The sequence below is a fragment of the Meriones unguiculatus genome, chromosome 6, assembly GCF_030254825.1.
Source record: "Meriones unguiculatus strain TT.TT164.6M chromosome 6, Bangor_MerUng_6.1, whole genome shotgun sequence".
Lineage (NCBI taxonomy): Eukaryota > Metazoa > Chordata > Mammalia > Rodentia > Muridae > Meriones > Meriones unguiculatus.
This window is the reverse complement of record NC_083354.1, coordinates 77,744,394-77,767,871: the sequence shown is the minus strand read 5'-3', so window position 1 is coordinate 77,767,871 and position 23,478 is coordinate 77,744,394. Positions and strand designations below refer to the sequence as shown.

Below are 23,478 nucleotides of genomic sequence, written 5' to 3'. Positions count from 1 at the left end.
TTCTGCATTTCGCATATGTTTCCTGCTTTCATCATTACTAGATGTGAGAAACATCAAGCTCAGAGGGGAAAGCTGTTTACCCAGGGCCCCCTCGCTAGTGAGCAGCAAGCCTGTGCCTGGCTGCGTGCCCACCAGTAATCCTAAGCCCACCTGGCAACTGGAATGAGAATCAGTGATCCCAGAGTGCCCAGTTTTGGGGAGGATCCTTGTAGGGAAAGAGAGTGGAGGGGATGTGAGGTTATTATTTATTACACAATTTTGGTTTGCCATGCAGAATGAGGGCTTCTTTATTTACTTACATCTCCAGTTGGCTCTTGCCATCGCCGTGGAAATTACCATTTCCATTTTGTAGAACACTTGCAGAGGATTGAAGCTTCAAAGTCAAAGAGCCTGGACAAGGTCAACCAGTTACTGCAGGGTCAGGGTTTGAATGTAATGTGTGAAGCTCATTTCTGGGGCCAAGCAGGGTGGGCCTGGAATCAATAGTTTGACTTCATGGCTTTAGAAAATTGGGCAGAGTTCTAGGATCTGTCAGAGCCAATGGACACATGCAGAGGGAAGGAAATCATGGCAGAGATGCCAGTCACTGGGCTGAGAGCAAGCATGGTGGGTATGGAGGAGATGATTCTTAGGCATTTAATGATGAAGCAGGACCCAGGCATGGGTTCTCAGGGAGATTTCAGACGGGGGGGAAGGAAGACGTGGGCTGACAAGTGCTTTAACAGCTGTTCCACATATCCACAAAATGACTCTGAGGTAGAAAAAAAAATTGTTCTATTTATTTGCCTTTTCTTCCATATATCTTGCCAGCAGCATTCATCAATATCTGTCATTTCCCAGGGGGCTTAGACATGTCTAGCAATTCATTCTACTGAATTATATTTCAATACCCGAATGGAGGGAGGCAAGATTGCAGATGTTAGCTCTGACCTCTGTCCGGCATCACTTAGCTGCCACCATCACACCATCACTACCACCCACCTCCTCCACACCCTTGCTCGACCGGTCATTCCAGGCCATATGGCCTGGTGTCTGTGGTTTGGTACAGTGTCCTCATTAAAGGGGCTCTACTTAGCACCAATTTAAAAATCCACTTTGACTTTGATCTGTGGAAATAGAGCTCAGGGCCAAACTGATAGTTTTTTGTTTGTTTGTAATAAGAATTTTAAATCTAGGCAAGTGCCACCCAAGGGGAAGCAGCCTTGGTGATCTAGGTGCAGTGGGGCCACAGTTGGGTGATTTTGCAGAGTGGGAGATTGGCTGAATCTTACTACACCCAAAGGCAGTGGTGGGGCTAAGCCATAGGAACATCACTTACCATGCCCTGCCATGTGCATTTACTGTTTGTTCCTGATGTCTGCATTTATTGGATGTAGATTGGGAGGTGATCATGGTAGATGATAAGAAACACTGCACTAAGAACCAGCTAAGGGGAAACAAGCAAAAGGCCGAATAAATCTTTATGTAAGTGCCATTTTGAGTTGTTCCCTTTAAAAAGGTATCACGTGTTGACATTTTTGCCCTTTCATCATAAAGCAACAGGCTGGCTATATTAGACTGGCTGTGCAGGACTGCTGTATCTTTGAACGCCCTTGCCGTGGTACCTGTGCCATGGCAAGTTTTGATTTAGAGCCAAAGCTGTGATTGACGGTGGCAGTGGCAGCTTTAGACTGACCTCCACAGCTTCATGGTTTGCCCAAAGGCTCTGAATTCCATATTGTAGATGTATGTGTTCTGCTGTTTCCCCATAGTTCTCAGCACTCTGCCAGCATAGTCCTGGGCATTAGTCACACTCCGAAACTATTGTCTTGTGCCCAGTCTGCGTAGGTATGTGAAATTGATAACTTCCAAAGAAACTGCTGGCCTCCAGTCCTGCCTCCTGTGCCATAAGCTTCTGTTAAAACATTTTTCTTAATTAGGTCGATGGATACTTATCAGTGTTTTCTGGCTAGTCTGTGTTCAATGCAGAATGCTGTAGATAGGATCCCAGAGAGTAGAAGGAAGTGTTTTTGGTGAATCTGAGTCGTGGGGCTAAGGGAGGCAAGACCTCAGTGCTCTACTAGGCCCAAATCAGCTGTAATGTCATCATCCAAAGCTGTGTGTTGTCTTGTATTCTGCTTGCAATTTCTGTGTCAGCTAGAGATTGCTGCCCAACAGGCAGTGATACCAAGGACTGAGTGTCAGGGCTGTGTACTCTAGACTTCTCTCATGTGAAATAAATAAATAAATAAATAAATAAACTGCACAAACTTTACAAGGATTAAAAAGCAATTCAGTATAAAAATACATGAAATTTAGTACTGCTGTCACATGTCTTCTGGCTTCTCAAGTCGTATTTATTTATGCCATTAAGAAAAATGATTTAACAGAATTTGTTGATGCTCTCTAGTCATCCCTTTGCAGTGGGAACAAGAAATTGGAAGGCAGTCACCCATGCGAGTGGGAAGATGAAGGGAACCATGTCCCCATGTTGTTGTAGCACTGGAGAAGATGAATAAAGGGAGGCTGTAATTGCTGTGGGGACGAGAGCCATGACGACGAGGGAGCAAATGTTTAGGAATGAGCAATGGGGCATGGAAGAAGGATCTCTGGGTGATGATGGACGCCACCCAGGGCACCGGCTGCTGAGTCATCAATCCTGTCCAGCTCCAGCCAGCGACTTAGCGCGCACTTTAACCTTTTTTCATTTCTGAAGTTTCGACAGCGCTTAAGAAGTTCACTTCCCCTGCTTGTGACCAGAAGGGTGTGGGTAATTAACTATACTTTACAATAGGAAGAGTTGATGTGGATAGTGTGGCTGTCTGCTTCGACAAAACCCGAGTATTCCATTGGCTTTTCTTTCTTTCTTTCTTTCTAAAAGGTAACAGGGATTTTAGTTAAGCAAAGGAATTTTTTTCTGTGTAATGAAAGGTACATAATATACTTTAACATTTTAAACATTTCTAAGTGCTTGATTTAGTCACATTAAATACATTTGTATCATTATACAACCACTGTCATTATCCAGCTCTGGAACAATTTCATCATCCCACACTGAAAGTCTATTTGCATTAAGCAAGAGCTTCTCTCTCTTCCCCCAAACCTGGAAGCTATGGTTGTACTGTCTTGGTGAAATGACTATTCCAGGTACTTTGCAGAAAGGGAATCATATAGCATCTGACCTTGTGTGGCTTGCTTATTTAATTTAGTATGATGTCTTCATGGTTCATCTTTGCCATATCAAGCATCAGAATTTCATTCCATTTATAGGCTAATAGTCCATTGCATTGATAAACTGTACTCATCAGTAGACACATGGCTTCTTGTTGGCGTCAGTTTTTTAAAACTCTTTTATTTACGTTTCTTATATCTCCCACAGTCTTTCTTATATCTCCCACAATCCTTTTCAACATTCCAACACCAGGTAGAAGAGAGAAAGGGTTAGGTGACGCAGTTCTTTCTTAGCTGCCTTCTGCTGGTTAGGGTCGCAGCGTTCCTTGAAGCCAGTCCAATCCTTGCTTCGGTAGATCTCCATCTTCTTGTCTCACAACAGCAACCAAGAGCAGCAAGGGGGGGATGCAGGAGCAGCATCGTTCTTTCTGAGCTTTCGCACTCTCTAGGTTCTGACATGTATTCTCTCTCCAGAGTCTTCAGATTCAAGCTATCTGCAGCTGGCAAAGAGCTCCTCTCAGAGCCCGTACGAAGCAAATTGTTTGCTGTGGATCATCTGAATCAGTCCCACATCCCACACCAGGGACCAAAGCAAAAACATGTTTATATCCACAACAGCTTCTTTTAGCTCATGTGAATAGTGCTGCTTGGAAGTTGGGTGTGCAAGCATGTTTGAAGCCTCACTTTCACATCCTTTGTATATATACCTAAAGAGGGAGTAAGTGAGGGGGCATTTTGCTATGCAATGTGGAGAGCTGAATGGTCGGACTATGGCTGTGTCCAGTGTGATGGTGAGCGTGAGGATTTAGGGTACTACTGTGAGAGCTTCAGGAGATGCTAAGGGCATGATCAGGCTGGTGTACAAAACCTATAAGCCTATATATGCTAATACCATATGTTGTATAAAAGGTGACCAAGTGAATCTCCTCTGCAGAGAATGGGGACCCCATTCTCCTGATTATTGCCAATACCACCCAGCTCTCACACTTTGTTCTTGCCCCTTCACCTCTGTAATGGTACCTCGGTTCTCTCACAGCCATCATATGGTCCTCCTGTATCCTCAAAATCACCAAGAGGAAGGCACTGGCCACCCTAGCTAACTTCTGTCTGTTATTGGTTGATGCCTTAAAGAGAGATTACGTTTCTAATTTTTTTTTTCAGTGCTGGCAGTATAGCTGAGTACTAGACTGAGAAGCCAGACTGAAGCAGTACTTTTTAAATGTAGTTTTTCAGTCTTCCTTTTCTTCTGATATTCTGGTTATAATCCAAAAGAAATAATCCCAAATGTAAGGCTGTAGACTCCTGCTAAATCTAAGAGGCCCTTCAGGTGATACGGAACATTTTTAATGGAAGCTTTCAAACCTAGTCAGGCGCCATGATTCCCTGATGATAAAGGAGATCTCCAGAAGCCATATTTAATTCTTTATATGGCCATTCTGTTAAAATTATTGCTGACTTGGTGTTTTCCTGTTTCGGGGGGTAGTTCTACCTGTGGGTTGGTTTGAAAGCATGTATCTCATGTCAGAAAGCATGCATCTATATAAAGTTGCTGCCTCTACATTGTCTGGGAATTTAGGGTGGAAACGAAGGAAAACACATTCCAAGGGAGACTAATAAGCAGCCTCGCTGGAACCAGGACGTGGTCTGCATCTGTACTCGGCATTTTTAAAAAATGTATAACCATAGATGGAGGCAGGGCTCCCTCCATCTCTGTTAAGTGGGGTCCCTGTGGCCAACACAGCCCGAGTATCCATTGCCAGTAGCCCAGTGACGCAGACCTGACAGGTTCTGGTGTCGATCTGGGCAGCTGATCTCAGCTGTAACGTAGACCTCTGCTTTGGACCTCCACATTCCTAGTGCCATCAGTAAAGGTAGTTAAGGGGAGTTTTAGTTTTAGGTGGGATTTTAGGAACACGTTTTCAGAAAGCACAGTGCTAATCAAGGTTCCAGTTGTGACAACAGGCTCCGTTTGGTGTTAAAAATGAGCAGCCAGATTGCTAAGCAAGCTCACCTCTCGTACAACACATTGGAAATGGTTTTATCCATTAATTTCCACCCTGTGCAGCTGAACAATGCCGTTGACAGATGCTAATTTTCTTAAGTCGTAGGCAGCAAATGATGCATGAATGTAACAGCAACACACTTTTTAGAAGCCCTTGGTAGTCATCAGAAAGTAAATTTCTATGAAGTTCAATGTGATCGTAGCCCAGCTACGGTACTGAGTTAGTACCTTCTAATGACTGCCTTAGGCCCATCTGTTACTCTTTTCCCTATTAACACTAATGGGGGCCCAGGCAGGAAAGGATATATCCCATGTGTTGTATTACCAGACCCTCTAATTTGGAGCATTTGTATGATTCTTTAGGATAAGGCCTATGCAAGAATAATGACATCTGAGGTCTCCCCTATTACGTGATATAGAAACATTTGATTCTGTATATGTCTGTGCACTTACTAATTAATTTTTCTAATACTTTGACATGTTTTTCTTCCTCACTGTAATCTGCACTGTATTCCTTACATTTGAGGCTCACTTGATTGAGGGCTGAACTCTATAATGTATTTCCTGTGTTAGACTTAGAGCAACCCCATTTGTTTTCCTCTACTTTGCAAATGAGGAGCCTGGGAGTTGGAGAAGGTTGTGGCATGAGTAAAAGAATCCGTTTTGGCATTAAGACAGGAGACTCAGCAATCTGACCTGAAAGTCACCCACAGCTAGAGTGGTTATTATTTGCCACTGCTGCCGGTGGCCTTTACATGCTGTGAGGTTTAAAGAGAGTCTAAGATACATGCCTGGACAGTGGCTGCTTAGTTACTAAATCTACTTGTCATCTGCTGGGTTAAACTCTGTTGAGGTAGCAATGGAGTTGAAGGCATTCCTTCATTCTTCATAATGAGGTAGAGTGTATGTATGAGAGCAGTGAATTAGATATGGACAGTGAAAGGCAAGGTAGCGCTCAGCTCTCCTTACCAGAGGCCTCTCCTTATTTTAAAGAAGTCCTGGGAGCTTTCACAAGAGGCAGATTTTCAAAGAGAAGATCAGCATGTGTGAAAAAAGGGCCCTGGCTTTGGTCCTTTGAGTTCCTTCTGCCTTTTCTGAGTTCTGTCCAGAGACTGGCTTTCCCTGAGATCCCACAGATTAGCAACCTGTGCAGAAGATTAGCCAGGAGCTGTTGGCTATAACGAGGAGGCTCCTCGTGGTTCCCCTTCGCTCTGATTGCCCACCAGGCCTCTTCCTGAGTCTAGGCCTCCTCATCTGGAACCCTGACGGTGTCAGTGATCACTTAGGAACTATCATTTGGAGGGCTATAGAAGGAAAGCATTTGGGGCTCGATTGCTGGCTTAGCATATGGAACACATACTTGATTAAAAACAACCAAGGCAAAATTTTTGTGCAGAAACAGATGCCTATCCACTACAACCCCATGCACCTGCCGCCGTTGTAGCCTAATTTAGCATTTGGTGTGCTTTCGGGGTCATGTCAAATGGAAATGTTTGCAGCCACAAGTCAACACTTATGCAACATTTATTCCTTGGCTGTCCTGAACTTGCTTTGTAAACCAGGCTGGCCTTGAACTCACGGAGTTTGAAACCTGCCTCTGTTTCCCCAAGTGCTGGGATTGCAGGTATGTGCCACTGTGCCCACCAACACTTATTCCTTTATTTAGACTGTTGAGTTGAACTAGCAAAACTTACTGTCTGAGACATAAATTTCAAATTCCACATTCTTCTTAAAACTATTTTTATTTTTTTATTGTTATTGTGTGCGTGAATGCACACATGCCACAGCACACATGGAGAGGTCAGAGGATAACTACGGAATATGTTCTCTTCTTCTAGCTTTATGTGGGTTCTGGGGATCAAACTTAGGTTGTCAGGCTTCTGAAGCAAAAGCCTTTGCCTAGTAAGCCATCCTGCCACACCCCCTGCAATTTAATTTTAAAATAATTAAAATATAGGGACCTGAGATATAGCTTAATGGTATAACACTTATCTAGAATCCAGGAGGCCCTGGTTTGGTCCTCAGCACTGAAGATAAAAATGTGAGAAGGTGCAGACCTAGCATGCCCCTTCCTGTTCCCAGCTCCCTTTTCCTCCTCCAGAGAGAATTCTGATTTTTTTTTTTATTTCCATGGAAAAATGTTGACTTATTTTAGAATTACACAGTGTTGTATATTCTGTCTTAAGTGGTCCGGTGAAGAGCACAGCAAACATAGGGCATTTTATCACTGCAGTGGCTGAGGAGAGCTAGGCTCTCTGAGAGTGTGAAATTCAACAACTTGTCTGGCACACAACGAGTAAGAACTAGACTTGAAGCCTGGCTTGTCTGGTCCCAAGTCTCTGGTTTGAATAATTTTGTTCCTATTTTTCCAGGTAATGCACCCTTAACACACACACACACACACACACTTTCTTACAAATAAAACTCATCTCCTCTTAATATATAACTTATACTTTCACCTAAGCATATGCGATAACCATTTTCATGCATTAGGATTGGGGCTTAGGGGCCAGAATGGTGGTTTAGGCAGCTTGCTTGCTTGCCTATCCACAGAACTTAACTGCATCGACAAGGGATATGACAGTCTGTACCCACAGGGTTGTCAGGGTGCTGCAGAGCCTGGTGTGAATGAAAACCTTGTTGAATTATAGTTGTTGCACCAATAGTATAGATAAAATTTAAGAAAATGAGCTGCTCACTGTTATTCTTGCTGCTTAGACCAGCTCAGGTGTTGCTTAGATAGTATAGCCAATCAATAGCAGTTATTGAGTTTGTACCAAGGGATTCCCTTTCCCAGGAACTGTGGCTACACAAGTGAATAACCTTTCCTGTATCTGGTGGGTCTTAGCAACACAACTTCATAATTCCTTTCTACCAAAGAAAAAAGAAAAACTAATTTGTAGACTTTTGAAAGTGAACTAAGATACTTTTCTGTTGTTAACAATTAGTTTTATTTTTAAGTGTATTCTTAGAGTAAAAAAAAAAAAAAAAGAAAAGAAAAAAAGCATATTGGCAGGGGTGGGAAAACTGTAAGAATTCCCTACATCATATTAGCCTTGCTGCTCAACACCCCTTGGCTTTGAGAGTTTCTCTCTGCCAACATAAAGGAAATGATGACATAGGTTCAGAGAAAGATTTAGCACCCTCAGCCCTGCATACCTATGCATTAGCTGGTATGTTTTAAAACTTATATGCTTCATACAGAGTTATGTCTGTGCTGTAAAGAAACCACATTTTCATACTGCTTGAATGTTGTTTCCCTAAACAGAGTCTGTGGCTTTCCTTCCATTTCTCATTGATGTTCTGCTTCTGGACCTACAGTGGCAGATCCTAAAGCATGTCTTAGTCCAGCTTTTAGCTCATGTTTCAAGATAAAACGAAAGGAAAAAAAAAAACATTCAAACTCCGGACTTGAGACTTTAAAACATAACATTTCTCCACACAACTTATCAGACTCATAGAAGTAATCAGTTATGTGCTAGTTCTCATTGACAGCCTTCGCCTCCCAGCTGATAGTTGCTCTGTGTGTGTGTGTGTGTGTGTGTGTGTGTTTAGTTGGGAAAAGTCATATTCCAGGGCCAGCAAAATGGCTACATAGATAAAGTGCTTTCTGTGCAAGCCTGATGACTTGAGTTCAAGCCCCAGGACGTAAATAAAGGTAGGAGAGAATGATGCCACAGTAACTGTGCTCTGACTACCACACACATGCTGTGGCAGACAGGCACCCATACTCTCACACACAATATTAATAATAAAGTACTGTAAAATGTCATGTTCTAGTGTGTGGAGCTGATGAGAGCAACTGACAAAAATCAGTGAGATTCTGAATCTTCAAGAGAATGTATTTTATAGAAGTAAAGTGTGGAGGAAAGGCTACGCAGAGGGATTATTTATTTATTTATTTATTTATTTGCTGCCATCCAGGTGACTTTATTTCTACATATGTCCATTTTCTAGTTTTGAATGGTGAGAAGAAAAACCTAACATAAAAATCTCTTTTCCCATTATATTACTTAATGCTATAGCCAAATTGGCAGTGTGTACAGAGTGCTTAAAAGTCTCCTCAGTAACTCTACGTGGTCGATTGTAGCAGGTCCATTTTAGAGCCAGAGAAGCCAATACCAAGAGAGGCTGACTAAATTCCTCCCGCCATTATCCTTTAGATCCAGGGCAAGGTCAGGACAGCAAGTCTCCTTCATCCATAGCTGCTGACGCTGTGCAGTGAACGAATGATCCGTTTTGCAAAATAAGAAACCATTTTCCTTTCTGCAATCAAAATATAAAATTCTGCAATTAAAATATAAAATTCTTTGGTTAAATAAAGCATCAGATATTTTAACCTGGCAGCTGGTGGACAATGCCTGTAATGCTCAGCTTCTGCAGTGCCTACGGTCTGCATCGTGGTGATGAAGCTTGTGATATGTCACCGACGTTATTGATGAGTCAGACATGCTTGCTAGGTGCATCCTTGAGGGCGGGGGCAGGTGTCCCTTCGGATGCAGGGTGAGCAGCTGTATGCACTGCAGATCCTCCCGGCATCTCCACACATCAGAGCCTCTCTCTTTAGTGTCCTGTGTTTCTGGCAAGGAAAGGCCCGCTCTTTTTTGGCTTTATTCAGTGATAGTCACTGTGCTAGGAGTGAGGCAAAGCAGATAAAGGCAGACGCTGTTCATTAAGCGTCATTAATATATTAATAGTTACAGGCATTCTAACTTTTCCGAGGTAAAGAAAACAAACTCCCTTGTGCTGATAACATCCCGGTTTTTGTGTTGAGCAAACTGCAGGGTGGCTCTATCGGCTGGTTGACTTCTAAAAGTATATGCACATATGTATGTATGTACATATGTATGTATGTATGTATGTATGTGTGCGTGTGTGTATGGGTTCAAGGTTGATGGAAATTGCACAGTGAGCCTAGACTGACACTGATGCCCTGATATATGCAAATGGATACAATTATGCATTCGATGGACACGGTTGGCCGACCACCTGCCCGTCCCAGAGGGAAGCTGGGGGAAGGGACGCCAGCCCACTTCACCTTGAGAGAACCCCAGCTCTTCTTTTGTTGGTCGTGCCTCCACTCTGTAGCCCTTCTAGATTTCTAGATTGCTTTCCATATTGGGTTGGCTTCCGATGGCATCATAAACACAGCACATTTGTTTGTGTGCGCGCTGAGAGTGCTTCGCGTATTCACGTATATTCTTGAAACATTCTTGTGGAACAGGCAAAAAGATCAGAAGCTTCATCCTAACCAAATGAAGCCCCCCACCCCCACCCATGCCCAGCAGATGAAGTGATTCGCTTTGGGTTTCAGTGGGAAGTCAGGGCTGGAACCCACCAGGGTTGCCTCCTCATATCATTAAGACATGTACCTCAGGTCACTGCTAGTCAGCATAAGTACTTACTGATCAGGCCAGAAAAAATGTAGAGGAAAAATGGCTTGGCATTGCCCACTGTTTCTACTATACTGCTGGCCTGCCACTTGACTCCGTTTTCTTTTCTATTTCCAACAGGGAGGTACCTCCTTCCAAACCCAGTGGCAGGACAGGCCTGGCCAGCCTCGGCTGAAACGTCTAACCTCGTGCGCATGCGCAGCCAGGCGCTGGGCCAATCGGCTCCCTCGCTCACAGCCAGTTTGGTGAGTATGCTGTGTGTAATGGGGAGTTGTCCTGGCCCTTCTCTCACTGTTCAGTCTGGCCGCTTCAGGTTAACCACAAGCTGAGCAATGGGCATGCCTGGCTCTCTGTGTGCTGCTCCAAAATATAGAAGATTTCTATTTGGCTCCGCGTCTCCCACCCCGGAGAAGGACGTCTCCAGCCTTCAAAAACGCCAAACAAACCACAAAAACCTTTCTGGAAAAGTGAAGGCCGGGGTAGAGTGGAAGGGCGAGAGAAACAGAGATGGCCCCAGTCTGTTTCATATTGAGATCCAGCTATCCAGCTAACACCTTGGCCAGCTTGCTTATCGTACGTTTTTGTGCATAAATGTGTGAGTGGCGGGTGTGTGCCTTTATGTGAGAATGCGTCATTCCTGGCTTACCTGAGCGTAAGATGTGTGTCTATCGTAGCCTTGCCTTGGCTGCTGTTGACTCGGGGCATCTTCTCACCGATACAGCCCAGGCTCCGCTTAGCGATCTGGGTTAATTTCCTAGTGGACTCAGCAGTGCCGCACCCCGCACGTGGCCCTGCGTGAACTCAGTGCTCAGATCCTTGCGCTCCTTCGATCTGGTGAGCTCCCACAGCCTTCCTTTGTCTTTTCTGATATCAACATTTTTGGAAAAAAATATATTTTATATATATATATATATATATATATATATATATATATATATATATATATATTATATATACATTTCCTGCTCCGGATTGGGAACGGGAGCTGTGACCTCAGGACATGCTCCGCCTCTCACTGTGACACTGTGATGTTATTTTGGATCACCCTGCTAAGGCGCTGCCTGGTTGTTCTGACCTTCTCTGTTGCAGTGTAGGAGCAACCTGGGGAGGCGGTGTGGGCTGTGCAAACGGGCCTCTCGCCCAGTCCTCCCCTGCATTCAGCATCTGTTAGCGATTCTTGGAAGGGTCGTTCCTTTTTTATGTTGATTAAAAATGGTGTGAGCTAGGTATGTCGCTAGGGTGCTTGCTTAGCATTTGGGAAGTCCTGGATTTGATTCCCTGCATAAGGAAAAAAATATGGACTAGCACTGTCCGTATTTACTAGATGGAGCGTTGTTTGTGTATCTGTTGCTAGCACAGACATGGACTTTTCTTGCTTTCTTACCCAGTGTAACCTTGATTTTTAACCACTGTGCTAATTAGGTTTTTGGTTTTTTGCTGGACGCTTTTTTTAAAAAAAAAATGTGTGTGTGTACTGTGCATGCTTGTGTGCATGTAGTTTCACATGTATGTGGGTGTACATGTATGTGTACGTGTGTGGAGGCCCAAACTTGACATCACTGTCTTCCTTGGTCACTCTCCACTCTGTTTATCAGAGTCTGGATGAATTACAGCGAGTGTTACTAGCCACTGTACCCAGGAACCCTTGGCTGTGCCTCAGAAGTGCTGGGGTTACAATCAACTGCCAAGTTGGGTTCTGGGAATTTGAACTCCAGTCCTCATGTTTGAGTGACAGTCACTATGTCTACTGAGCCTCTCCCCAACTCCTTAGCGGGTACTTACTGATTTACCCATGCTAAAAGTCTTTACCAGTTGGTCCGGGGATATACCTCAGTGGTAGAGCATCTCCTTAGCATGTGCAGGCCCTGGGTTTATACTTCTGCGCCCAAACAAACACAAAGCTGCAAAACCAAGACAAAACAGTCTATACTTGTTACTTTGGGTTTAATAGCAAAGTTGCATGGCCTGGTAATAGGTCTTTAAATATCTCTTATTGACACAAATGCAAATAACATATATAAATATATATCAGTGTGTTGTGGCATTTTTATAATTTTATACACTGGTGGGAACTTATGTTGGATATTTGGGTATATTTCAGTGCATGGAGATTTGATTAAGGTCTAGCTTCAAGGCCTACTTTGGCATTAAGGAGATATATAAACTTGAGCAAATCTTAGTTTCTTAAATTTCATGACCTCATCTGCAACTGAGTTAGTTTCCTTGGGGAGTTTGTGAAAAGCTTATTCTTTTCTGTAAGTATTTACTTTTTAAAACAAAAATACTTCACAATTTATGATTGTCGACAGTATAACTCAAACACTGCAGTCCTGACATTTGAATAGTAGTATTATGTATATGCTTCTTGGCAAGTAAATCATTCTGATGAAAGCAACTCTGCCTCAAGCACTCTCTTTTATTACCTAATAAACACATGCCCGGACACAGACTGACCTTTTCATTGCTAAAATGTGTGCCAGACAACTGAAAGTGTTTGGGAATAAGATACAAAACTAAGAAATGTTAGTAGATAACATGAGAAGAATATCCCCTAAAATGTGCCGGATAACATTCTTAGCAAATAATCATGTAAAATAATCATGATCTACCCACAAGTTTTAGGAAGCATCAAGGTGTGATGACTGAAATGTGGCTAAATTCGGGCACAGGCTAGAATGTGCTCGAGCCATTTCCTGGGGGGTGTCAAGGTGTCCTGCCGGGCAGAGCCTGGTCTTGACCTCCTCACTCTGTCATGATGCACACACACTTAGCTCAGTGTGTCACTGGGCTACACTGTAATGTCTGTGTTGTTGCCAGTGCTGTTTGTGGGACCACATAGCTTACAGAACCTTAAAGCTTAGCCTGTTTCTGGTTTCTGTAATGTTTGGAGTGTGCTGGACTTATTATTTCTGTTGATCAAAAATAACAGATTGACTAGAGAATGGTGCCAAGCATGGAAATTGACAGACAGCTGTGGGGTCCTTGGTTTTCTCTTTCTTTTCCTTCTTCCTTCCTTTCTTCCTTCCTTTCTTCCTTCCTTCCTTTCTTTCTTTCTTTCTTTCTTTCTTTCTTTCTTTCTTTCTTTCTTTCTTTCTTTCTTTCTTTCTTTCTTCTTTCCTTCCTTCCTTTCTTTTTCCTTCCTTCCTTCTTCCTTCCTTCCTTCCTTCCTTCCTTCCTTCCTTCCTTCTTTCTCTCTTTCTCCCCTCCTTCTTCTTCCTTCTTTTTCACCTTTTCTCATTGACTCTTCTTCCAAACAAGCTGAATTTTTGTGAAGGCACTTCTGTGTACTAGGGCATGCCTTCTCACTGACTGATCCTGCCTTCCTGGCCTCTAGAGTTATTTCTGGAATCCCCGTAGAGCTCTGAGCTAGTTTTCCCAACTCATTCATGACTTTTAAATGCTTAATCTCTCTATATTAGAGTGTAAGCATCTTGAGGGCAGGCTTATCAGATGACTTGATTTTTTTTTTCCTCTTTCTCTCTCCTGACTTTAGTAGGAGACAGTCAATAAATAGTAATGAAGGAACAAATAATTATTCATGGAAAAATGACAGGTTTCTCTACCCGCAAAGTGAAGGGATTGTATGACTGTGTGCTCTGATTGGTGGCCTAATTATTTTATCCACCTAAAACCTCTCTGGTTTTGTTCTTTGGCATGTATCTTACAATTGTGACTAGCTTTAAAATTCATAGAACAGGCCAGATCCCATTTAGTGCATGTCAGCCATTCAAAAAATATGACAAAATTGTAAGATTATTATAATTGTCCATAATCAACGGATGCTCATTAATCTGCTTTCATGTAGCTATGTAGTCATGCTTCATTGATTTTTTTCTAATCACTAAGTTGAAAAGCTATTTGTCCAAGTATAGAAGAACCAGGAAAAAAAAAATGATTCAAAGTGGTTGTGCTCAAGTGACAGACATCACCTTTGATAAGACAAAATCCTTTTCCTTCGAAACAACTCACATTTCAGCATGGTCCTTCTACCTGAGAGTTGAGAATATGCCAGTAAGAATTTAATGAAGGCCATGTGATTTGGTGGGTGTGAATTTTAGTAAATGCATGACCTGTAGTGATTTAAAAGCCATCGGCACACTTGAAGGTACTGCTAAATACCTTCTCGAGGAGAAGATTAATTCTTAGCCTGAAGTATCTAGTTTTCCTTGGCAATGCTAAATGTAGTTGTGTTCCCTCTCCCAGACACTTTGGGCATTTCAGATAAATGGCATGTTGCCAATTCATCCTAAGTAGCCTGGTAGCTGGCAGAATACATGCTCAGCCGGTGTCCGCCTGCTGGGACACCAGCCGGGAGTGCTGATGAAGTGTCAGATGTACACTTGATATACATTAATCTGAGGGAGGGAAACTCATTTTCCCATTTGCTGTCTCCATCTTTTTGTCCCTCCCCCCACACACGGGTAGTTTATCAAAGAAGTCATCGTCGCCGACAGGAGCTGGGGGACCTAGACAGATGCTGCTTTCTGGCAGGAGAGATGGAAATTCCAGGCGGCAGAGGCAAGACCAGTGGTGACTTATTTCTTGGTAGGAAAATATGGTTGTAAGTCTCAATGACTGACATCCAGAAATGGTGGATGTGGCCAATCCTAAGAAACGTTTACTGCTTTTGCACTTTGCTGTAATGGATGGAGAAGGGACTCTGAAAATTAGGTGCCCATAGATCTCTCCAGCTGTATTTGGCCCGAATTGCCTGCCTCATCTATTGTGTTCATCTAAACATTTCATTCACATTCTTTCTCATAGAGGTCTTCCTTGACCATTTGTCTAAAGCTGTTCCCTTTTTTGCAAGATATATACCCTTCAGCCTTCATTTTACTCCCCATCTTTACCATCTTCAAATACGCTGTAGCATTTGCTATTTTATTCGTAGCTATCTCTCACCGTTGATGGGAGTGGGAGAGCTCGGGGGGGGGGCTTGTGTTACTTACTGAAAATGGCGTTTTATTTGCATAGATTCTATGAATATCTACTATATACTATAAGTCATCTCAGTTGTAATACTTAATACGCTGTAAGTGCTCTGCAAATACACTGTACATCTTCAGGAATGACAGCAAGAAAATAGTTTATTTGTGTGCAGCGTGAACATGTTTTTGTCTGTAATTGGTTGAATGCATATAGGACCCATGGATGAGGAAGGCTCAGTCTGTATCTCCTATAACTGTGGCGTAGTTTTTATGAAGGTAAAGATAGTTTTTTGTTTTGTTTTGTTTTGTTTTGTTTTGTTTTCTATGTCCCTGTTACTGGGAATAGTGCAGGACTCCTCAGGAGAGCGCATGCAACAAAGAAGTCCTGTTTTTGGTTTGTGGTGTATCTGAGGCATTGCTCCTCAAGCCAGAGAGAAGCTCCTGGTGAATGTGTATTCAGGAGTCAAGGTATAATTGTCCATTTGGACATGACGTGAGAGGGAAGTAGAGCAGTTGTGAGTATGAGCAGTCCTACATCACTCCAGTCTACCTTTTATTAGTTCCATGTAGGTTTGTGTGTGCCTCGGGTTTTCCATGTGGAAGGGGGATCAGCATTGTGTTAACTTTATACAGTTAACATGAGAGTTAATGAGTAGCCTCTTGGGTAGAGCCTGGTACTGTGCCTGTCACTTGAGACGTCTTCCCTCCCCTGTGTTTCTGGGGCTGCTGAGTAAAATGTGTGTTGGAGATGAGGCTGTGAACTAGCCTTAGCTGGAGTGGCTAAGAAAAGATGAAAACAAAAAGTCATCCTCTGGATGATTGGGTACAGCCTTCCTCTCTGTGCTGGTGGATTATCTTATTGTTTCTTTGTTTTTCTTCTGTGCTCAAAACAAAATTAACAAACCGAGAGAGCTTTCCAGGCAACTAAACATTTTTAGACGAGGAAGGGGTTCTCAGGTGCTGTTTTTCAACTTCAAGCTTTTGGTGAAGTGGTGAAATTCTGTTTCTTTGGTGATTATCTTTTTATATCACATCCATTTCCCTTAATGGAAAAATTATATTCCATGATGTACTATAAATATTAAAAACCAAACTATTTAAACTGTAATATATTCCAAGAGCCTCAATGAATATTCATCTTTTACATTTGCAAAAGTGCATTGTGAGGAGTCCTGGAAAATTCACTAAACAGATGCAGAAATGTATTTTCCTTTTTCACTCATTCACAGTGATGCCAGCATCCTATTTAGGGTGCAGTCTTTATTTACAGTCATTTAATATTATATCAATACTTCATTAGCCTTATAGCTCAAAAACAAGAACCTGATCTGAAGTTTAATTAGTTAATGCCAAGAGCGCGTCTATTAAATATTGATGTAGGAATGGTTTGAATGCCCTTGGATAAATTGCTTAACAAAAGTTGTGGAACACATCTCTAAATTACCATTTATCCTTAGCTGTTATGACTCCATTTAATGGTTGCATAATATTCTGGTGCGTAGCTTCATCACAGTATATTGTCTTATTTAGATTATTTCTAAGTTTTTCCTACTGTTAATAATTGTGATACATCCACGTTATAAGTCTTTGTTCACCCCAGAGTAGCTGGGTGACTCGCAGGGGGACTATTAGGGCAAAACAGATAAGATTGTAAAGGTCTGTCTAGCCTTTGTCACATCGTCTACATGTTAATGTGTATTACTTATATTCCTATCAGCAGCTAGTATGTTCTTCCAAAAATTAAAAGAAAAACAAAAAAACTTTTCTGCCTTTTTTAACAAAATAATAATAATAATAATAATAATAATAATTCTTTTAAACATATGCATTTACAAAGTCAACGTGACTATTAGGTGCAGTGAAGCCAGCAGATGTAGCAAGTAGGAAGTAAGCATTTTCAGTACTTCCTTCCTCACCATCTCCCTTGCATTTCCTAAATCAACTTACCAGCCCTGCTGTCTGCAACCTGGATCGCTCCTGGGATCCAGGAACTGCTGAGTGTGATTACACTGTGTGTAGCTAAAGGCATTATTCCATGGTTCAAATTTTTTTTTCAGCTGGAAAGTAGTAATCTCAATTGTGAAATAGTGCCTTCAGCTGTGGACATTATAATCAGGGTCTCAGGAGTGCTTGTATTCCAAGAGTAATACATCTCATAGTCATTACCCTCTGAGCTAGGTTCTGTTTATAGTGAAGGGATGAATTTTCATAACTCAGTGCTGAAATAGCAATAGGGGGCCCTGAGCAGATTATTACAGGTCAGGCCTAATCCACAAAGATAAATCTCATTATGGGCTCACCTGGGCCCATCCACAGAGGAGCCAGTTTAACTCGAGTCTGTAAATCAAAAATCATTTTAAACGCAGACTATAAAATCCTCGCTATGATCCAGCTACTGCCTCTGTGAAGAGATACTCTGGTGTGTACCCTTAATGTGAAGTGTGCTTAGATGCCCACAGGATAATTAGCACCCTTCAAGGAAAGAGAATTGTGATTCAGCTTATTCAGAAAGGAGAAAGAATGCCATGTGTTGAGGATAGACTGTTTTCAAGACTGAAATTCAGCCTGAAACTCCCCACGCCTTAGATCTTTTCTCCTGTTCATTCTGAAAGGATTCAAAAGCATTTCCTACCTGGCACATGTGCTGTCCTGCCTCAGAAGGACACGGGCACCTCCCGGAGCAGCTCGGTGTGTGGGTGTGCCTGGGTAGGCCAACCAGCTGTGCATTTCCTGTTACCAAGGGCATTTGAGAAAGTCTGAGGGCGCCGGCGCCCTTGCTAAAGGCAAGAAACACATATCCTCTTTTAATTGCTTGCCATTTTGGAGGGAAGCAAAACACATCAAGAACATTAATGCTGTGAATATGTGTAGATGCTGGGAACTGAATTTATGTCCTCTGGAGGAACAGAAAATGCTCTTAACTGTTGAGCCAAATCTCTCCAGTCCCATCTTTTGGGTTTTTATTGTTTTTTTGTTTGGTTTGGTTTGGTTGTTTTGATTTTGTTGTTGTGTTTTTATTTGATTGTTTTGTTTTGGTTTTTGAGACAGGTTTTCTCTGTGTAGCCCTTGGCTGTCCTGGAACTCAGTCTGTAGTCCAGGCTGGTATTGAACTCAGAGATCCACCTGCCAATGCCTTCTGAGTGCTGGGATTAAGTGTATGCACCGCCATGGCTGTCACCTTTGTTATTTTTCTGCAAACACTTCCATGGCTAGTGTAATGAGAAAAGTTAATAACTGTATTTATCCCTGGTTTGTCGGCATCTGAAGTGTCAATCTGGCTCTGGATTCTGAATGGGCATTTTCCCCATTATGTTCATTTCTCACTTAATTCACTATTAATGGGGACCCTACTACACAACTATTATTGAAGGCTTTGTAGAAATGATGTAGTGTTGTTCTCATTTCTGAAGAGCTGTAGTGCTCATTGAAAGGAGAATTCTGGAACATTAGAGATGTGGCTGCATCAGTTATGGCTGTGAGGATTCATGGAAGTATAAGAGCGACTTGGGCTGCAGGTGAAAGGCTTTGCAATTTCAGCTGAATTAAAAACCTGCATAGGTTTTAAGCAGGCAAGTTCCAAGAGATAGTGGACCTATGGATACCATGGGATAGGAGACAGAAAGGGTGGGGGATCAACCAATGGTGTTTCTTCTTTCATGATGCTTTTAGTCAAGAGACAGAGGGCCACATGAAAACTCTGGGGCTCCGGGGTCATAACAGTTGAGTGAGTTTCCCCGGAAGGCTAGAACACCACCAGCATCCCTGCTCCTAGAGTGAAGGATGCTCCTGTGAGGTAGGTGGAGAACCTTCAACCATCCAGTTGAGTGAGGTGGGTTTTTTGTTTGATTGGTTTTGTTTGTTTGTTTGTTTGTTCATTTGTTTTTAATTTAGGAAGCCTCCAAAGAAAGAGTGCTTTGTCTGTGGTTAAAATTGCTGTTCAAGAATTTTCATCTAATGGAAATTAACTGTTTTGTTAGTGATGGTCTCCTAGATCCTCCGAGGTCTCTCCTTTGTAATCAGACATTATGTTCATTTGCCTTCGTGTGGAGAACAGCAGCATGGCCGAGTCCACCTTTGTTGTTTGTGCTCTTTATTGGCCAGGACACATCAGCTTCTGTTTCCTTTTCTTTTTTTTTTTTTTAATAACAATCATAATTGAAGCCTCTGGTGCGTGCCTGTGGGGACATTTTTATAAATGCCGTGCAAAAGCATACGGCCCTGGCTGGAGTTTCAGTAACTCTGACTTCATCCTAGGGGTGATCTTTGTTCTAACCTCTACTGTTTCTCCTGTTTGTTTGCTCACAGCCTCAGCTCCTGTTACTTCATCTGTCCCACTTTGGATCTGCACCTTTCTTTCTGTCTAACCTACCACTAAAACTTGAGTTCCTCCTTCCTCCCACTCTTCCACAGAGCTTGGTCTACAGTTTGGCTGTGGGTCTCTGCATCTGTTTCCATCAGCTGCTGAATGAAGCCTCTCAAAAGACAGTTATGGTAGGCTCTAGTCTGCAAGCACAGCAGAGAATCATTGAAAGTATCAAAGATTTGCCCTTTCCCATGGGGTGGGTCTCAAGTTGGGCCAGTCATTGGTTGGCCATTCCCTCAATCTCTTGTTCCATCTTTATCCCTACACTTCTTGTAGGCAAAACAGATTTTGGGTCGAAGGTTTTATGGGTGTGTTGGTGTCCTCCTCTCTCCACTGGAGTCCCACTTGGCTACAGGAGGTGGGGACTTCAGACCCCATATGCTCCGCTGTTAGGAGTCTCAGCTAGAGTCACCTCCATAGATTCCAGGGACCCTCCCCTGTTCCAGAGAGGTCCTCTTCAACTGATTTTTGTTCTTTTTCCCAGTCATCTCCTCATCCCTAGCCCACCCCGCTCCCCCACATCTGATCCCTACCCCTGTTACTCTCCCCACCTCCTCTCCCACCCAGTTTCCTTTTTCCCTCTATTTCAAATGTCTATTTTATTTCCTCTTTTGAGTGAGATTCAAGTATCCTCCTTTGGGCCATCCATGTTACATAGCTTCTTTGGTTCTGTACATAGTAGCACATGTATCCTGTAATTTATGGCTAATATCCACGTGTAAGTGGATACATGCCATTGGTGTCTTGAGGGACCTGGAGAGGTCAAGGACATCACAAGAAGACCTACAGGTAAACTAACCTGGGCCCATAGGACCTCACAGAGACTGAACTGCCAACCAAAGAGCATGTATGGGGTAGCCCTAGGCCCCCTACACATATGTAGCAGATATGCAGCTTGGTCATCATGTGAGTCCCCTAACAATGGGAGAAGGAGCTGTCTCTGACTCTGTTGCCTGCCTTTGGCTCTTTCCCCTAGCTGCCTTCTCTGGCCTCAGTGGGAAAAGAATGTACTATTCCTTTTTCTACTTGTGCCAGGGCGGGTTGGTACCCAAGAAGGGGACCTCCTCTTTTCTGAGAAGGAGAGGGTAAAGGGTGACATGGCTTGAGGGTGGGACTGAGAGGAGGGAGGGGGCTGCAATCAGGCCTTAAAGTGATTGAATGAATGAATAAATAAATAAATAAATAAATAAATGGAGGGAAAAATTTTTGAGTTACTCTCTTGCTGTCATCCCCTAAAGACACTGAGAAATGAAGGTGCTTGTACTGTTGTCACTGTACAATTTAGTACTGAGTAAATAACACCTGGACTCTAAAATGCCGTGGATCAATATAGATGCATATGTATAAATGTATAAATGTATAAATATCCCTCGAGTCATTGTTTTGCAAGAACCAGTGAAAATGGAACTATTATCCTGACCATTCTACGCTTCTGTTGCCTTCTGAGGACTGCTTTGGTTTGAATGTGAAATATGCCACATAGTCTCTTGTGGTTGAACTCATGACCCTCAGTTGATGTTCCTGTTTGGGGAAATGGAGGAATCTAAGAGGTGAAACTTAGCTGAGAGAAGTGGGTCACTGGGAAGTCATTGAGGATTTTAGCCTAGTTCCATTTTCTTTTTTTTTTAATTTTTATTAATTACAGTTTATTCACCTTGTATCCTAGCTGTAGCTCCCTTCCCCCATCTCCTCCCAATCCTGCCCTTCCTCTCTCTTCTCCTCCTATACGCCTCCCCAGTTCAATGATAGGGGAGGTCCTTCTCCCCTTCTATCTGACCCTAGACTATCATGTCTCATCAGGACTGGCTTCACTGTCTTCCTCTGTAGACTCGTAAGGCTGCTCCCCCCTCAGGTGGAGGTGGTCAAAGAGACCACTTTGGAAATCAATCTGGTGCTTTCTCAGACAATTAGGAATAGTGCTACATCAAGATCCAGCTATACCATTCCCAGGCATATATCCAAAAGATGCTCAAGTAAACAATAAGGTTATTTACTCAACCATGTTTGTAGCAGCTTTAGTTGTAATAGCCAGAAGCTGGAAACAACCCAGATGTCCCTCAGTTGAGAAATGGATACAGAAATTGTGGTACATTTACACAATGGAATACTACTCAGCAATTAAAAACAAGAAAATCATGACATTTGCAGGCACATGGTGGGATCTAGAAAAGATCATACTGAGTGAGATATCTTAGAAGCAGAAAGACACACATGGAATATACTCACTTATAAGTGGATATTAGACATATAATATAGGATAATCATACTAAAATCTCAGAAGCAGAAAGACACACATGGAATATACTCACTTATAAGTGGATATTAGACATATAATATAGGATAATCATACTAAAAGCTGTACACCTAAGGAAGCTAGGCAAGAAGGACCCTGGGTAAGATGCTTAATCTTCATTCAGACAGGCAAATGGGATGGACTTCGGAAGAGGGAGAAAACAGGGAACAAGACAGGAGCCTACCACAGAGGGCCTCTGAAAGACTTTATCCAGCAGGGTATCAAAATATATGCTATGACTCATAGCCAAACTTTGGACAGAGTGCAGGGAATCTTATGAAAGAAGGGGGAGACAGAAAGACCTGGACAGGACAGGAGATCCAAAAGGAGAGCAGCAGAACCAAAATATCTGGCCACGGGTCTTTTGTGAGACTGATACTCCAAACAAGGACCATGCATGGAGATAACCTAGAACCCCTACAAAGAAGTAGCCCATGGCAGCTCAGTGTCCAAGAGGGTTCCCCAATAATAGGAACAGGGCCTAGTTCCATTTTCATCTGAGTTCTCTCAGCTTCCAGATCTGTCAGGATGTAAGGACTAAGCCATGTCACACGCTCCCGCAGCCAGGGATGAAGTTGCCTATGGGGCATTCGTATGGGGGTAGGTGGTTTCCAGGAGGGCAGCCTAGCTGATAGGGAAAGTTCAGGTTCAGTAACAGGGCCTGTTTCAGAAATATGAGGTTCAGAGAATAGAGAATAACAGTGACACATACATACGTATACAAAAGAAAAATACAGTGGGAGGAGTGTTCAAGAGTGTGGGTATCAAGGCCTGACTTTCTGAATTGGATTCTTATTGTGCCGCGTACTAGATGCATGACTTTGACCAAGAGTTAACTCCTTCATGCCTCTCAACAGCAGGACTAGGAATAGCATCTGTTCTATGGGGTTTTCGGGTATCAAGTGAAGCCATACATATAAGAACACTAACAATGTCTGCTCAGAACATATAAAAGGGCTGGACAGGCTGCTCTTTCAGGGGACCTAGGTTCAATTCCCAGTACCCATAGGGTGGCTCCAACTGTCAGTAACTCCAGTCTCAGGAGATCCGATACTTTCTCCTGACTTCCATGTATACTGCCCACATGTGCACAGACGTACATGCAGGCAGAACAGCCATACACATAAAAATTAAAGGAAAAATCCCAAAATGCACACTGTTGACAACTACTATCATCCTAGACAAAGAGGAATTATTAGTAATTTATTAAATCAGAAAAGTTTGTTTTTATTTTATTAAATGCGTACCTAATGTTTGAGGTTAAATATGTATATAATGCTGGCCATGGAAAGATCTGCCCCTCTGAAATCTGTTTCAAAGAAAGAGCTGTGAGTCTTCTGTGTTTTCTG

General features: G+C 42.7%; 1 protein-coding gene across 6 annotated transcripts in view; it reads left to right on the top strand.

Annotated features, from left to right (window-relative positions):
* Positions 1-23,478, top strand: part of Mast4 (microtubule associated serine/threonine kinase family member 4) — a 585,425-nt gene that overhangs the window by 192,258 nt on the left and 369,689 nt on the right. For all 6 annotated transcript variants that reach the window (XM_021649170.2, XM_021649162.2, XM_060385657.1 and 3 more), the window contains exon 3: positions 10,666-10,790. In XM_021649170.2, coding sequence (XP_021504845.1) covers positions 10,666-10,790 — 125 coding nt within the window. The remainder of the gene's footprint in view (positions 1-10,665; positions 10,791-23,478) is intronic.